Source organism: Platalea leucorodia (genome assembly GCF_965183815.1).
Source record: "Platalea leucorodia genome assembly, chromosome: 2".
In the NCBI taxonomy this organism is placed as follows: domain Eukaryota; kingdom Metazoa; phylum Chordata; class Aves; order Pelecaniformes; family Threskiornithidae; genus Platalea; species Platalea leucorodia.
This window is the reverse complement of record NC_138824.1, coordinates 29,737,582-29,754,106: the sequence shown is the minus strand read 5'-3', so window position 1 is coordinate 29,754,106 and position 16,525 is coordinate 29,737,582. Positions and strand designations below refer to the sequence as shown.

The 16,525-nt window shown below is 43.1% G+C and overlaps 1 protein-coding gene across 1 annotated transcript in view; it reads left to right on the top strand.

Moving 5' to 3' along the window:
- Positions 1-5,014: 5,014 nt before the first annotated feature.
- FAM124A (family with sequence similarity 124 member A) overlaps positions 5,015-16,525 on the top strand; it is a gene marked incomplete at both ends in the record, with an annotated part of 41,840 nt that continues 30,329 nt past the window's right edge. Inside the window, 2 exons of the mRNA XM_082333816.1 lie at positions 5,015-5,073; positions 15,634-15,665. Of these exons, the coding sequence (XP_082189942.1) occupies positions 5,015-5,073; positions 15,634-15,665 (91 nt within the window). The remainder of the gene's footprint in view (positions 5,074-15,633; positions 15,666-16,525) is intronic.

Here is a 16,525-nt window from a genome sequence, read left to right as displayed (position 1 = left end):
CAACAGTCTATGTGAGAAACTGCCACAAATATTTTGGCAACATTTACCAGTCTGAAAGTCAGCCTTTTAGGGCTGACCTAGCATGAAGACTGAACCACATGCCAAGCCGTAACTCCCCTCCTCCTTCCAAAACTGCAATTGTCTCAATTTTTTTTAATCCACAACCCAGTGTCTTAAGTCCAGTAGTGAATTTTAACAAAGTCTTGACCTGCAGAGTGCTGATTTCCTCCGGGACCACTAAAGGAGAAAACCTTTTCTATAAACACTAGATCCTGTAAACCAAGAAGTTCATCACTGCAACACCTAGAGTAGGATGAAAAGTGCCAGGAATGGAATCCAGAACCCCTTATTAGGGGTGAGATTCTGCCTCCAGAGTCAGGTAGCAGAGGATGGAGACAGCGTGATTATAGTCCATTTTGAAAAGTTGTAGTTGGGAACGAAAAATCCTAAGCTAGGTCCATGTTCTGTCTCTCAAAAACTAGAAGGACTGTTTAATTCATAGTATAATGCCAGAAGGAACTGCAGTGGCATCTGTCCCCTTTTCTTTTGGAATTGCACAGAAAAAGGGGAGAGATCCAAAATGCTGCATGAAAAGAACTGATTTGAGTACTTTTTTTCCCAGCAGCACAACTTTACCACCAGAATTTCAGTTACATGAAAAGGGACACATTTTTCTCCTCTTTCCCTACCCCACAGTGACGCTCTGCCACAGCATAGAAAGAAATATAGGGGAGAGGCTAGAAATATCCCATAAGTGATACCAGAATCAGTAGGACATTCACATGGGGCAATGATCAAAACAGCCACTTCTTTTCGCTCATGCCTCTCTGGGCTGGAGAGCCAGACTCACACTCTTCTGCTTATACTCCATCCTCACGGCTGGTGCAGGAAAGATGACAGCCCAGCAGGCAGAACTCAGGGTGCAGAAAAGAGATTGACACTTGACTCCAGGTGTGGATTCATCAGTGAAATCAATGCTTTTGCTTCCTCTTCTGTTTTAGCACACACACAATCTGATGCGGTTCATCTTTCAGCTTTCCACTCTGCCTTTCTTCAGCTCGAGGCCGCAGCTATCACTCTCCTGCACCACGTTCTCGGTTACCAAGACCATTATGTGAGGGATGAGGAGGAGGGAGGTTCTGCTGCCTGCGTTTCCTTCTGCGAGGACAGAGGTTATAGCAGCTGGAGGTTGCAGTTAGGTGGTGCTTAACCTTGCTGATATGAGCTAAGACGGTTAACCTTGCACAATCGGGACACACAGCACCAGGCACATTTAAAGTTTCCTTTGGAAGGTAGACACCTCCTAATTAGCCGCTGTGTAGGACTTATCAGGCTAACAGGTTCAAACACAGTCATAAAAATTCATTTTACATCCTCTTTTCAGTACCTTAAGCCCTATTTTAGATCTGGCCCTAGGCAACTAGAAGCGAGAGAACTTTCTGCAGAAGTAGCATTAATTTCACGTCCTTGGTGTTAGTTTGGTTTTGACAACAGAGCAGTTTACTTGTTTGGCTTCTTTGAAGATGTCTCCTGATATTTTTGTGTCCGACAGTCTTTGTGACTGCTGCTATTAAATGCTATTTAATGAAACGCTTGAAATTTGGGGTAGTTAAACCTAGGAATATTTTCACTCTATCCTTACCTTTAAACCAGTATCACAGACTCGTAAGAAAGTAATTAAAGTTTAACTTCTCTTTTCAACAAATCCTACAGAGGAGCTAATGTGAAGCACAGGTAACAGAGAAAATCTAAGTAAAGGCTAGGACTTAACACTTCATTCATTAAAATCTCTGAAATGCTTGGAATTTAATGCAGAGAAGTCTTCTTTTCACCATAATTATGTGAAAGACCAGAATAAAATGGAGTTAAATGAGGCAAATATATAAATAAGAGAGCCTAGAGTTTGTGGTAGCTTTACTTACTATCTTAATTATATATTTCCTTCAAATGTTTCTTTTTTCCCTCCCTGGGACAGATGGAATAAATTAATCTTAAATGCAGCATAAAATCTATTCCAGATCCTCTCATATGCCAGCGCTTAAACATAACTAACTAGAATAATAAAAGTCAGAGATGGAAAAGATCTATTAGCTGACCACCTAAAATTTTACATACAGAAATGTATCAATTTAACTAAACCTATTTCTAAATATTTAAGGAGGTTTGGTTACATCTTAAATCAGTTCAGCAGTGGCTAGAGTCAATTTATTTCACTTTGAAATCACATTTGGAAGCAAATGGAAGTGACCTGCTTTTAAGCACAGTTGCACTAACGAAATAAATGCATGCGTGTAGACTAAGAATCAGAGAGGCAGCAAGGTCTGTCCAGTTCTGGGAACGCAGACTAGCGCTACCTCCTTTAGGGGGCTCAGGGTCCTCCACTGCCAGGGCAGTTGATGGAGAATAAAGATTTACCTGCTCCCAAAACAGAGGCCCAAGCTGGGAATCAAGATATACTGAATTCATGTCTCAGTTTTGCCTCTCTCTGGCCTTGGACAAATCTCTTAACATCACATTATCTCTGAAAACACGTTAATGCCTCTTACCTGAATGTGATGATGGAAATATGAGCAAGCTGAGAACCAGCTCATGCCACAGTTACTTTCATAGCCAGGCACAGCCTTTTAGTCCCAGTCCTAAAAGAAATTGCATGCATTTAATTTTGTGAGTAAATTGGTTTGGATGGCAGTTTACCAGTCACAAAGGATAGAACAGTTTGTTTCTGTATATTCTGAACTCCTACGTAGGTGCCTGTACAGGACTGTTCTGTATGAGCACTTTTTACAGTATTTTGTCCAAACTAGCTTTTAGCAACTCACTGGGGGAAAAGACAGAAGAAGGGTTGTAACTAAAGGGGCTTATTCCATATCTAAAGCCTTATATTTATGGTAACGTCTATGCGAAATCCTCCACATAAACTGAAAAATCATTTATACTGCTTTCAAAATGACATATATGCAAACCTAGCCAGATATTCGAAACAGATTAAATACCAGCTTTCCTATACAATGATTTTTCTCTTATTCTTGATGAATAGTAGAGGCTGAAAGTTTCTTCTAAAGATCACTGGAGAACCACGATGGACTGACCTCCTGTGATGCCGAGAGGCCACAGGACTGCACGCGAGCCCGACGTCTCTTCACAGCAGAGCGGTGGGAATTCACCAGTTTCGTAATAAGCATTTCTGGTTTTGGTGCCCGCTCGTTGTTCCTACACTATGCTAACGACACCTTGACAGCTCTTCCCAAGGTCAAGGTGTTCTCCTTTCCTTTGGTTTTACAAGCATCCTACCCACATCCAGATTATTTTAGAGAACCAGGGCCACACACTATTAAGGACAACAGTGGCATGAACTACACCCAACGTGAGCCTGTTAAACAATGTTAGATGTTACTATTAATTTGTGCTGCTGTATGCCTATACATGGCTTAATGTACCACTGACAAGCACAAATGTATCTTGAAATGAAGGACGTCAATGTCATACCATGTAGACATAGCTAAAAAAGTACTGGTGGCAAACTAAACCAGTTTAGCACTCTTATGCCAACGTAAGATTGTCTTGTGCAGTATATTTTTACGTTCTGGTCCATTTTGTATTTCAAATATTGAGATTTTCACTGTTTTTCTTCTTTCTTGTAAGGCACAAATAATAAAGAGCAGAATAAAATAATTATTTTTAAAAAAACTTTTTTTTACTTGTGATCACTTTCTGCAAGTGGCCATCTCCCGCAGTTGACAGTAATTTGCTAGTTGGAGAATTTTGAAGAGAAAATTTGAATTCATCAAACCTGATATTTTCCACAAAACGTTAATGGAAAGGGTTTCCCAGTTCTGGGGTAGATTTATTTTTTTAATTGCCCCAGAATATCTAGACTGTGGGGAACACAGAACACCACCCCCAAGTTCTGTGCTTGAACCTGATCCAGAAGAGACACAAGTGCTGGTCTCCCAGCTTGGAGACACAAGCTAACAAATCGGTTCTGTCCCCTTCTCTTGTCATCTGCGACAGCCTGAATGGCCAAGTGGATTAGAGACTTAATTTTTTGTCTGAGTAAGAGATTGGTTCACACCTATGTGGGTGAATATTTTGTTTACGTTAAGTGATGGAGAAACAGAGAGGTGTTCACCTCCAAATACAAAACAGACGGGCACGCGTGACATGCACAGAATGCAGGAGCTCACCCACAACTGTTCACTGCGTGCTCACGTTATTGAATACAACTGCCCCGCTACCGGTAGGCTTTCTACATCAGCATTTCTTCACAGGCAGCATTCAAAATGCTCCTTTTGCGTCACGTCATTTTTTGTCATCATTACAGAAATTCTCATGGGGTTGGAAAACCATCCCCTGTCCACTTCCATGCATAATTTCAAAATGATTATGTTTGATGGAATGAGCAAGTGCCAGGCAGCACTAAGGGAGGCTGGAGAAAGCTCAGCACAGCGAAAGACTTCAAATAAAAGGCTGTAACAGCAGATGCTCCAAAAACATATGGGTAGTGAGGACGTCCATCCAACAGGCTCTCTTAACTTTCACTGGGTATGGGGTGCAGCACCTCTCAGCCCTTCTTCCAACCGGAAAAACAAAAGGGATGTAATGAAGGTGCTGAAGTAGTTTCATAAAATGCGACCACCTAAACGGGGTGGCCTGTCGACAAGCGCGGATGAAAGGTTTTCTCTGCGGGACGGGGGTACTTTCAGGGAACCGGGCGAGGCGGGCCCCCTCCCTCCCCTCCGACCGGGCTCCCCCCGGCAGGCGGGCGGCGGGAGAGGGGAAGGGGGGTCGGTGCCCGCCACGGGCGGGGAGGGGGAGGCCGGGCCGGAGGAGCGGCTCCGAGCCCCGGGCAGGCGGGCCGGGGCGGGCCGGGCGGCGGCAGCCGCGGCCTCTCCCAGTCGGCGGAGCGGCGGCGGCAGAGGCAGAGGCAGGTCGCGGCAGCCGCCGCTCCCCCGCGGGAGGGCGGGCGCGGAGCCCCGCCGCCGCCGCCGCCGCCGCCGCCGCCGCCGCCGCCGCCATGGAGAAGCATCCCGGCGGCGAGGACGACTGCGTGGACTCAGGAGCCGAGACGGGCGGGTGAGTGGCGGGGGGCTCTTACCTTCCCCCCCGGGACGGGCCGGGCGGTGGCGGCGAAGCGCTGGGGAGCTCCCTCCCGGGCCGGGGCGCCCGCCCGGCGGCTGCACTTGTTGCCGGCGGCCGCCGCCGAGCGCGTCCCGGCAGCGGCGGGGCTGGGGCTGGGGTCGCGGGTGCGGCGGTGTCCCCTGGGCTGAGCCTCGCTCCGACAGCCGGGGCTGCACCCCGGGCAGCACCCCGCTGGGCCCGATGGTTCCCCCGGGGCTGGGGGTCCTGTGCGATCCCCCGGGGAGACGGGGAGCGCTCCTGCGTGGGGCATCACCCTGCTTAGAAAGCCCCGGGGAATTTACCTTCTCCTTCGCTTGAGTAAGGGAAAGCTCCCCATCGTGCTCCTTCTACACATGGGGAGGAAGATACTGAGAGATCGTGGCCATGAGCTTGAAGTTTGAGCTCCAAAGCACGTTGTGCTGCCTCAGCGGCGGGGCCCAGCGCTGTGCTTTATGGGCTGTAGACACATTGGTCAGGGCTTGGTGCCACACCATCCCTGTATCCCAGGATAACTTGTGTTGAGGTTAGTCTGGAAGCGTGCCCAGCTACCTATGCTGTCCCTGTGGCAGTGACACCCGGACAACATCAGGCAGACAGAGCTGACTCCTTAGAAGGACCATCAGAGAGCCACAAAAGCAGGTTAGGTTTGTAGGCACCCTGAAATTGGGTTGCTGTTGTCATGATACTCATCGTACTGACCTATTAAGTGCTGTAAACTTGGCTGGTCATTGTCCAACCTGTAAGTGTCATATAAGAGTCAAGGAGAATGACTTTTTTTCCTGACTTCGTGACCCCGCTGCCAGAGGTTGTGCTATGCTTGTTAGTTTGGTGACTTCTTTTAACATCATGGAGCTGCAAGGATGATCCATGGGATCCCCCATTCAGCTCCCACCTTCAGCCCATCTCTGTGGGAGTGAGAGGGAAGTGCTTTCCAGCCTGTCCTACATGCTGCTGCCGTGCCATCTGGTCGGGAGCGACAGTGAGCCTTTGCTCCTTCTCTGGCTCTAGAAGGACAAAAGGAGGCTGCCCTCTCCTGTTAACACTGTTCTCTCCTAGATCTTCATTCTCCTTCCTCCTTGCTTTCCCAACTGTATTTCTCCCCGCTCCTTGTCTAGTGTATCTCCTTTGGTCACTACTCTGTTGGATGGGCACAAGGGTGTACGCATAGACAAATACTTCCCTTTGCAACAAGGTCAGACAGCGTTCCTGTTCTTTCTTTGACTCTTTTCCTTCTTCCTACTGTTAACAGCACATGCTGAGATTCAGGTAAAAAGACGATACCCTAATCTCAGACCGATACTGGTGAATAATAGCACCTACTGTTGCATCAGGGCACTGCGCTGATGTATGAGACTGAGAGCATAACAAAACTGTAAAGACAATCCTTTTTTGCAAAGTGGTGTCAGGTGCACGGCACCAAAACTGAAGTAGCGATATTACAAATTTAAAAAATAAGGTGGAAATGGAATATGGCAATCTTTTTCATACATCCAGCTATTAATTCAAATATATATTTTTTTTTTAATCTCTTCTGTGGTCTGGGAAGTTAAGGACTTTTTCCATCACCTTAAATAGTTGTAGTATTGTGGACACACCTGATGGGGAGAGTTTTAAAATGTTTTATGTGACATGAGCTTAAAGGAAAAAATCCAAGCCTCTTTCCAGATAGTGGGATAACAGGGTTTTAGTTCATCTTCAGGGAATATAGGCAAAAGGAAGACAAAATAACCAGTGAATTCATGGCTGGTTCAAAGCTCAAAAAATCATTGATGGGTCAAGTAACTCTTATTTTGCTGTGTTTATCCAGAATAGAAAAACCTGGGTTTCCTTGGGAGGGGCGCTTGGAAGGATTCGACCCAGCTGCTGACATTAGCCTTCAGACCTCAGTGGCCAGCATGACAGCTGCTTGTGTCTGGTGTTGATGAGGTGCTAAAGCTGATGATTTTATGAAGCATCCCTGTCCCAGGCTTGACACTGGAAGGTGCAGGTTAGCAGAAGAGTCTGTCTGAGGAATTTGAACAATGACATATGGCAATTAATAACTGCAGTGCTTTGCGCTGAAGTTTATTTTGAAAAGCAATGGGTCTCTGCATTTCAATTATTATTTTTAGTTCTGTTTAGCAGCTATTTTAGTCTGATAAACATGTTGCGTATGTCTCTTTCACAATGTTTATATTTCAGCTTTCTCACCAAACCAACTGTTCGCAGCACTTGCTTTTCCCTCTTACCAGAAGGTCTGCTTTTTGCTTTGTCTCAGTTCCATCATAGCTATTGATAAATCGAGCTGTTTTCCTTTTTCTCCAATTATTCAATAGTAAAAAAAAAAAAAAAAAAATAACTATTTTGAAGTTCAGCTGCCATCCTCTGAAAGTACAAGGAGAGACAACTGTCAAACTAATTCAGTAACAGTTTTACATCAAGTGGTCCCTTTTTGTCACTCGGGGAACAATAGTGGGTAGTGACTGTAGTAAATCCAGGCGCTGCAAGCCCTTGTCATCTTGATGATCGTATGTAATGATGTGTGAGCTCTTACACGGAGCCTGTACCTCTGAAGCTGCTTATAGCAGCTAACCAATCTAATACATCAAGTACTCTATGGGGCATATGTTCCTTAAGGTTTTGCTGTGGCTTCCAGCTACAAGAGTAGGCAAAACTCTGTGCTACAGGCAAGATTGGTTACAGTTTGAAGCCTTCATTTCCCTAATCCATTGGAAAATACCTTCCTCTTACTGCGTTCGCCTCGGTAAATGGGGTTGGCAAAGAGGCTGCTGAACAAAAATAGTGTATTTTGTGTTCCTGAATCCAATAAGAATGGATTGAGCTGGTGTTGTCAAGTGCCTAAATAAAGGGAGTAGAACATATAAGCCAATTAATTTATATTGGCTGTTTATTAATGAGATTCGAAAGAGTTTGACCATCCTTCATCTTAGAGATTTTGCCTGTACAAATTGTGTCTTCTCGGGAAATGTATTTTTGGGCTTTTTAGTATAAAAACCTTATTTTATCTGCTACTGAAATCTTTTAGCCCAGAAGTATTTGAGACAGAGAACTTTCTGTGGTAATAATTTTACTAGTGGATTTGTACTATAAACCCTGACATTTTAGGAAGAAGAAAGTGGTCTGTCTTTGAGTTTTGATTAGAAAGCAAACAGAGGGGAAAACAAGTGGAAGAAAGAAATTGAAGGGAGGAGCAATATGTATGTTTAAAGAACTGTAGGTAAATTGTAAAGCAAAACAAAAAAAGCTAGAAAATTTAATACTAAGCTACGTAAAATGAGTCATAGAAGTGTTGAGTTTCAAATTGTCTTGGTTTTACAAGCCATGCAGATACCATTATTTCACTATCCTTAGTCTGAAGAGCAGAGCAGAGTTTTTTGGGGCCGAAACTCTGAAGATGACAAACTAAAACAATTTTAGAAGTTGTTAGACATGTAATTTTGAAGCAACGAGACAGATTCTTGCTACCACTGATGTCAAGGGCAAAGCATCAGCTGAATTCATTGTGTGCAGGACTGATATCCCAAGTGACGCATAGTGCACATGGAAAACAGGTAGCTTCTCAGACCTAAAGTCTTAAATTTTTGATTCCTAAACTTTTATTTGGTTCCATTAGCTGTGTTCAAGGACTACTTCTGTAGGAATGCTCCCTCCAATTTGTCAAGTGTATATGCCTTAACGGAGCATAACACTTCAGTGAGACAGCTGGCATTGATGAAGATTTCAATATATGTGACAATTCCCAGCAGAACTTCACTTGTTCCCATAGACAGCTGTGAGACCCCATGTCTTAAAGGGATCACACTTTAATCATTAACTTACTAATGGTATCAAAGTTTGCCTAAACCTTTAGTTTTCTCCTCCTCACTTAGAAGTCATTTAAAGTTTTGACAAGTTATAACTTTTAAATTATTTGAATTTACAACTTTTCCATTTATATTTCAAATAATTTATCTTTTTAAAGAAAGTGGGGAGACATTATTGAAGTACAAGGCTTCTTTTTTCTGTATAAGAAGTTAAAAACCTAAATATTGATGATGCAGACTGAATTAATTAGTAGTTAATTGCTGAGTATTTGATGAATTTTAGGAAGAAGGAAAATTATACTGTCTCTTTGATAGCAAACAAATGCCAAGGAACAGTTCAATGATATATAGAGAAACCTATTGCAAAACAGATAAACAAAAGATGCTTGAAGCTTAGGGCACTGTACCATGCAGCAGCTATTTTTAACATTTGTTTAGCCAAATCCATTACTGTTTGGTTACAGTTGTATTCGGGGGAGTGTTCCCTCCTTTTCATTTTTTCCGGTGGTTCTATCCCTCAAATTAATTTTGCAGAGATTATGTTAATTTTTTGACTGCGCTATACTTGTTTGTTGGTTTTCCTTGTGGTTCTCACTAGCTGCATGTGTAACCCTGGCCAAATCACAAATTATTTGAGCCTCTGTTAACTTATCTGTTAAGTAGATACAAAAATTCTTTCTTTATTGCAGTTCTGTAAAATGTGCGAGACTCTAAAGTAGAATATACAGTTGCTAATAGGAGACAAGGCAGCCTGTAAAAAAGAGGGTGTACCCCACTTAAGGGAAAAAGTATTAAGAAAATCGTAATTCATGTGTGTCCTCAGTCAGAATGGGTTGCTTAAATTATCAAATTAATAGTTCAATGGTTTATTGGGGTGAGAGGTTGTTTTTGTGTCACGTGTTTCTAGCTTGAAGGGATTCAACGTTTATGACTTTGTCATCTCTATGGTAGTCCTTCAATATGACATGTCAGTCTCTTGTCACATATTTCATCCATCTATGAGAAACTCTCAGGAACAGAAATCACTGCTGCTGAAACCTATTTTAAGGCCTGTTTTTAGCTTGTGGTTTCTTTTTTTTTTTGCCGAGACTTTCACTTCCTATATATCTATCATTCCAGATGTGCCAAGGTAGACAACTTGTCTCTGGTTTAACATTCAAATAATATAAAGTTGAGCTATTTGTCACAAATTGGGGTTGAGGGACTATTTCTAACCAGATTTAATCAGTGGAGTGAAGCTGTTTGGTTGAATCTCAGGGCAGGCAGACCTGCTAGCATGTGGCACTGAGGCTAGGCACTGAAAGTGAGGTTGAAACAGATTTTAAATCATATTCTGGTGGCCAGGAGGTCTGTGCTGACACCCGTGATGGCTAGGTCCCAGCAAGCAGTGAGGTTCACCTCAGCTAACTGTAGCTGTGTGGAGGTTAGGTGTTTGCTCTAAGTTAGGCTGCTTGTGTTATTAGTTCAGAGTGACGGGACCCTGGGAGGGTGACACACCCGCTGGCTTTGGAGGGGCAGGTACGTGCCACCTGAGTCCTGATGCGTCCCTCTGGGGAGCGCTCTGTGAACAAGTGGTGAGCGGGGTGCGCAGGCAGGTGTGCTCACTAACGCACAGTGCGGTCCTGCCCCATCAGATGCTTTTTGAAAGATTACAAACAACCCTTCATCCTTATACAATGATGATGATGTCTCTCACATGGGGCCTCGAGCACTGTTGTTGGTAATAAGCTCTTGAGTGTGGTAGTTACAGCTGAGGGATGGGAATCCATCATCCGACTTCATCACTTGACTAGAAATGCAGAGCAAGGTGTTTTAAGACAAGATGCTCTGCGTTATTCCATTGCAGTTGTCTTGATTACAGAAGTAGAAGTACAGGGAAGGTAATGGATTTGCATTGGACTGATGCTAGTGAAGCAGATTGTAATCTGACCCACAGGAATTCGGTGAGAAGAAACCCAAGACAGAGCTACAAAGCTAAATCTTCTGACTCACACATTGTGCTTTAACTGCTATAAAATCCTCCTGTGTGCCCTGTGGAGCACTTTCTGGGGGAGGGAAGGCAAAGACGCTGTTAAATACAGCTCTTAATATGAAACGATGAAATCTGAAACAATGCTAGGTAGAAAAGGCAGGGGAAACGTGAATCCAGCAGGAGCCATTCCGTCAGTCCGAGGCAAGCGGAAGATGCAGACAGCAGAAGAGCTGTATTTCCACGATTTCATTTTGGGAGGCAATTAAGGAGTCCTGGCAATGGAGACCTTGGGCATATTGTGGTGTAGTATCATGTTAGAATAACTTGAGAGACGTGTGTTCGTTTTACACAGCAGACTGTCTTGTGGAGATGCTGCCTGGCTCAGAAACCCTAGTTACAGCCATGCAAGTGCATTAAACAGCAGTGAGGGTGTCCCTGAGCACCAGGACAGAGTTGTCCATATTGCTGAATACTTAAAATGGTTGATGGCATCAGTTTGGATGGGGCCATCTAGCTCTCTCCCATGTGATTCTTGGGTATGTTTTACCGTGGGCCAGGGACTTGTTTTACCACGTTACCATGGCCCAGGGACCGCTCCCAGCAGACCACTTGACAGTCTGTTTTGGAAGGCAGGAGGTTTTAATGGTACAGGTGCAGACTGTTTCATGACAGCTGGCCTCAGTCCCAGACGGTTCTCTTGAGCGCATTTGTTTATTAGCATAGATGTCACCGCTGTAGCTATGTTAACGTGATGCTGTGCCATGGCTGATCAGCATGCCGAAGTAACCTAAGCACAGTGAGACGTGGTGTAGCTACGTTGCTTGTGTGATTCAGAGATGTAACATAGTCATGCTTCTTACCCAAAGAAACAGGTTTCGAGCGTTTTTATATACCATACTCAATAACTGAAAGTTGTGCTGGCAGCTACTTACTGGTATTCAGTGGGCTATTTCCCTTTCTTGGGTATTTTGAGGCTCTGTATTACTACTAATCAGTAATGAGTAGTGCAGGCTGATCTCAGAGGATTGCTCAGGATCGTTTGTGCTTGTGATGGTCTTACGCTCTCCAATAACGCACAGTCCTGATCCTTCAACGGCACTAATGGGAATTGAGGTCCCACGTTTATCTCAAGCTTCTACATTCCTATTTTAATGTCTCTTGACATGTTCAGAGCTCCTCTTTGCTGGTGGGCTGACCGTTGAGCACAAATTCTTTGCAGACTGATGTGTCTTTTGACTGAGCGATGAGCCTTCCTTTTCAGTACCTCCCACTGCTTCAATACCCTTTTTGATCATTTTTTTCCTCATTATGTGCCTGTAAAGGGAACAGTCCTCCATTTGTTCAGTTTCTGTCCTGAATGTCTCTTTCCTTTTATCTATAATGTGATATCTATCAGAGGAAATAGCTTGCTGCAAGACCATGTAATTGGCCTGGAACCTCTGAGCCCCAGTATGGCCCCAGTCTGTCACCATTAAAGCCCATGAGTGCTTTATGCTTGAGTTAACCTAATGGGGAAATCATCTTCCAAGGGAACTGATAGAAGCCAATACTCAGGATGTTTAAAACAGGGATGGAAAGAATGGGAAGGAACGAAGTTGCTTAATGTCCAGAGAGTCTGCATGACCCAGGAGATGTTTATTTTGGTACTTAATTTTTCTAATGCATGATCTTGTCAAAGGGAACATTTGTTGTGTACAGTAGTCTAAAAAGCTTAAAAGACTTATAGAAACTTCAGAATTTAGTATCCTAAGTAGCTGACTATAAGGAAGAAAAATGTATTTTGTAATACAAAATAAGCCCCTTACCAGTACATGCCATGAATCGAAATGGTTTGTGCTAATGTTTTGAAAATATTAACGATTTTACTAACACTGTTATTTTTGTTCTTAAGAGCTAGATTCAAGACAAAGAAATTCTAAGAAAGAAAGGCATCAGAGGGAGGACAAAAGGTTATTCAGCTTGCCCCTGAGAACACATAGAGAGACTCATATTCATCCCTTTTTTTTAGGCATGTAGCCGAGGGTCCTACATGAGGAGTGTGGTTTCTGTAGGCTTCATCTCTAGAAAACAGCTAGGGAGAGACACACTTCAGACCTCTCATTTTATTGACTATAGAGGGAGCTTAGGGAGGGTACAGTCCTCATTTTGGCATCTGAGGTTGACATAAGCCTTTGAGCTTAATTATCCTTTTTTTTTTAATTCTGTGTATGTCAGTTATGCAACAAACATGAATTAAATATTAGCTTGAACCATATTAGAATTACAATAAAACCCCAATACAATTCTAAAGCCTATTAAAATGTGTCTGTGCAATTAGTCTCCAAGCACACTGTTGTCTCCTCCTTTCTCACTCCCCATCTTTTTATTTTTCCTCTTGTCTCATTTTTCATGTCCTGCCTGTACATAGACCGCCACTTCCTCAGTTCAGGACTCATTAATTCTCCATGTCCTATAATCTGCCTGCAGCACTTTGGGATAATAAAATAACAGTGTGAAGTAATAGAAAGCTGCTTCTACTTGCAGTAAGCAAAAGGCAAAATGTTGTCTCACTTCTGTCTGAAATACAAGCAGTGCAGATCTATATCGAATTAGCCGCCAACTGCTGAACACAGATACATTGAAGGACAGCCCCGGGCTGTTTTCAAACAGAAGTGCAGACTAAATGAAGCCTTGCTTGGGATGCTTGGAGGCAGCTGGATGTATATTGCTTGCCTCTGGGCTTGTGAAGAGTGACATGTTACATGGTTTTAACACCCTTCCAGATATACATGGTGCCAAAGGATACCAACGTGACTTGCTGCTGAAAATACCATGCAGCTTTATGGCCCGCACAGCACTACTCAGCCAGCCCCTGGGATCGCTTCCCCTTGGTCCCTGCTCAGAGCCGGACTGGTGGTGTGTCCACGACCCAGCAGTATGAAGAAGGAGGTCTCCTTCTCTGCTCATGTTGTTGCTGCCTCTGCCTTTCCCAGCTACACAAGGGTCCTGGGAGAGGTGCGTTGAGCGATAACATTGTATTCATAGAGGAGGTGCTATGTAACAGATATATGGGGCAACTGAGAGGGGCTGCTAATAACCTAATCATGTGGTCTCTGCCATGTGCGACATAAATATGTTTCCTTGCTCCCTGGCATTATCAAAGTGGCTGGGGATGCAGGAGTTAGTGAAGGGGAGAGAACAAGAGAGAGCTGCAAGCCCCCATCAGCAGCTCTCCTCCCCAGCATTGCACAGACCTCTTTCAAAAGCTTCAATAACCTCATGGTACTTGATGCTATTGGTGGATTTTTTTTCATCAATATTGTGGAAAATTCAGATTATGTCATCTTTCACCAGTCCAGCAGGATTGGCAAGAAGAGTTGGGGGTAGTTCCTTATGGTCTTTGTCACCTAAACCAGCAGTCTTAGCATCTGATCTTCAGGACACTGAGTGCTAAGCATGGGGCCGTGAAATACGGGAATGACTGTAATTGTTTTGTGTCTTCTGCAGAGATATGTCCATATTAAAATCGCAAGTGGCCACTATAGTTATGTGGGGTTGATGGCCTTTATTCCCTTGGATGCTTGAGAGCATAGAATATGAAGGTATCCTGAGAATATACTTAGATGGTATCTATTTCCAGCCAAATATCTTAGGAGTCAAGGCTCACATGTTTTTTTAATTTAAAGCAATATTGCATACTTGTTGCAATTATTTATATAAACCAAGCATTTAGGTTTGGATCCAAGAACTCTCTTATGACTCCCCAAACAGTTTGCCTGTTATGTTCAGGGCACTGCAGGGCATACATGCGAGCCATTAATTGTGGCAGAGAGCTCTGGCGAGTGGGGTCTGTTTTGGGGACCCAGGGAATAGGGGAATGGAGGCCGTGTGACTATGAACTCTAAAACCAAACACTCAGAAGTCATAGGTAGGGCCTCAGAAGTGGAAATGGATTTTCTTTAAAAAAAATACATGTATTCAGTGTTGGCATATTTGTTTTACCTTAGTATTTCTGAATCTTTAGGATATAAATGGGCCATGATTATGAGTTTTAATCAGCCCAGAATGGAGTTTTCAGGAGTTTGGGGTTATATGCAGCTGCAAAATTGATTGCACTGTTGCTCAAAATGCCTAACTGCTCTGACTTTCTCGTGGGTAATCCAGTATGCACTGAAGCAGAACCAGTGGGCCTGTGGTTTTACAGAGAGATGTCTGCAAGAGGAAAAGGGTTTCCTAAAGCAAAAAGCTTTGTCATCTAAATGTTTATATTTTGGTACTAATTTTATGTCTTCCCTGCTAGTTTTGACCAAAGAACAATAAAAATGCTGCTCTTTGAATAGAGTTCTCTTAAAAAAAGAAAAAAAATGTGCAAAGCAGCATTTAGAGGACATAAGGTGAGGAAGATGAGGAACAGAGTCAAAATCTAGTAGACTTCTGCTCCTAACCTGTGTCTGAAGCAGCCCAGTTTTCCCTTATAGAGAGCTTTCTGAGCTTTAATTTTTGCACCTAAAGTTAGGTGGCATGAATAGCCCCTAGATAAAACCCTAGTTGCTTTACTCACTCTACGTGTGTGTTTTCAAAATTCATTCGAGATGCCAGTTTTTCAGAGGCCATGTTCAAAACCTGTTCCAGTTATTATCTTAGCACAACAATAATGCTAAATGGGTGTTAAACTATTTTAATATGCAATGTGAGTTAGATTTGGTACATTTTTCTTTACCTCTTTTAGATTTAATACTAACTAAAATCTTTGTCTTGCAGGTCTGAGTACAGCCGTATGTCCTCTACCAGCAGTGAGTATAACTATGAGAATTTTTTTTAAATGGATTCTCATATTTTCTTTTTTCTGGTTCCTAATATTTATTAACATCAACCTAGTGTTATGATGGAGTTCACACTGACACAGTAAAGCCCCTGTTCCTTCTCTTCTTGGATCTATGTCTAGAAACAGTATAGAAAATTAAGCTGATTGGATGTTTATGACCAAAATATGAGCCATGTGTAAAGTCATAAATATTGGAGCTCACAAGAATGCAAGGCAAAATGAGAACAAAATCTGTAGACACGTTGTGGCCAGTGTGAATAGGTCCTCCAGCCAAATGAGTTTGCAGTAGTGAACATCATTAGAGCTGGGGGATGCAGGAATAATCGAATGCTTGTTGTAAGCTGATGCCAAGGAAGCACTTGAGAGCAAATTCTGTGAAGCATTTCTTTGATTTCAAGGATGATAGATGCTCTAGTAAGTGTCACAGTCTTTCTAGGTGTTTAAGATAGCCAGTTGAATTTCATGTTATCCAACTGATAAAAGATGAATCCTGGTGTCTGGATTTTTTTTTTTGCTTTCTTTTTCATCAATGCAAAATGGCTTTTTTTGGTTTTTTAGGAACAAGGAGCGATTTTTCAGTCCTCCATCTACCCACTCCAACCATTTTCTTAGTTGTAGGACATACTGTATCCACAGCACTTTGAAATGCATTAACACCTATTCGTGCACAGCTACTAGTATCTCTGTCATGTCAAAGTGCAAGGTGATGCCTGTCTCCCTGATTCACACATAGACGTGAGCTTTATTTATGCCAAGCAAGCAGATCAAAAATTCACAGATGACTAATTGTGTTTTATAATCTGGATCTTTAAGTGCCATGAAAATCAG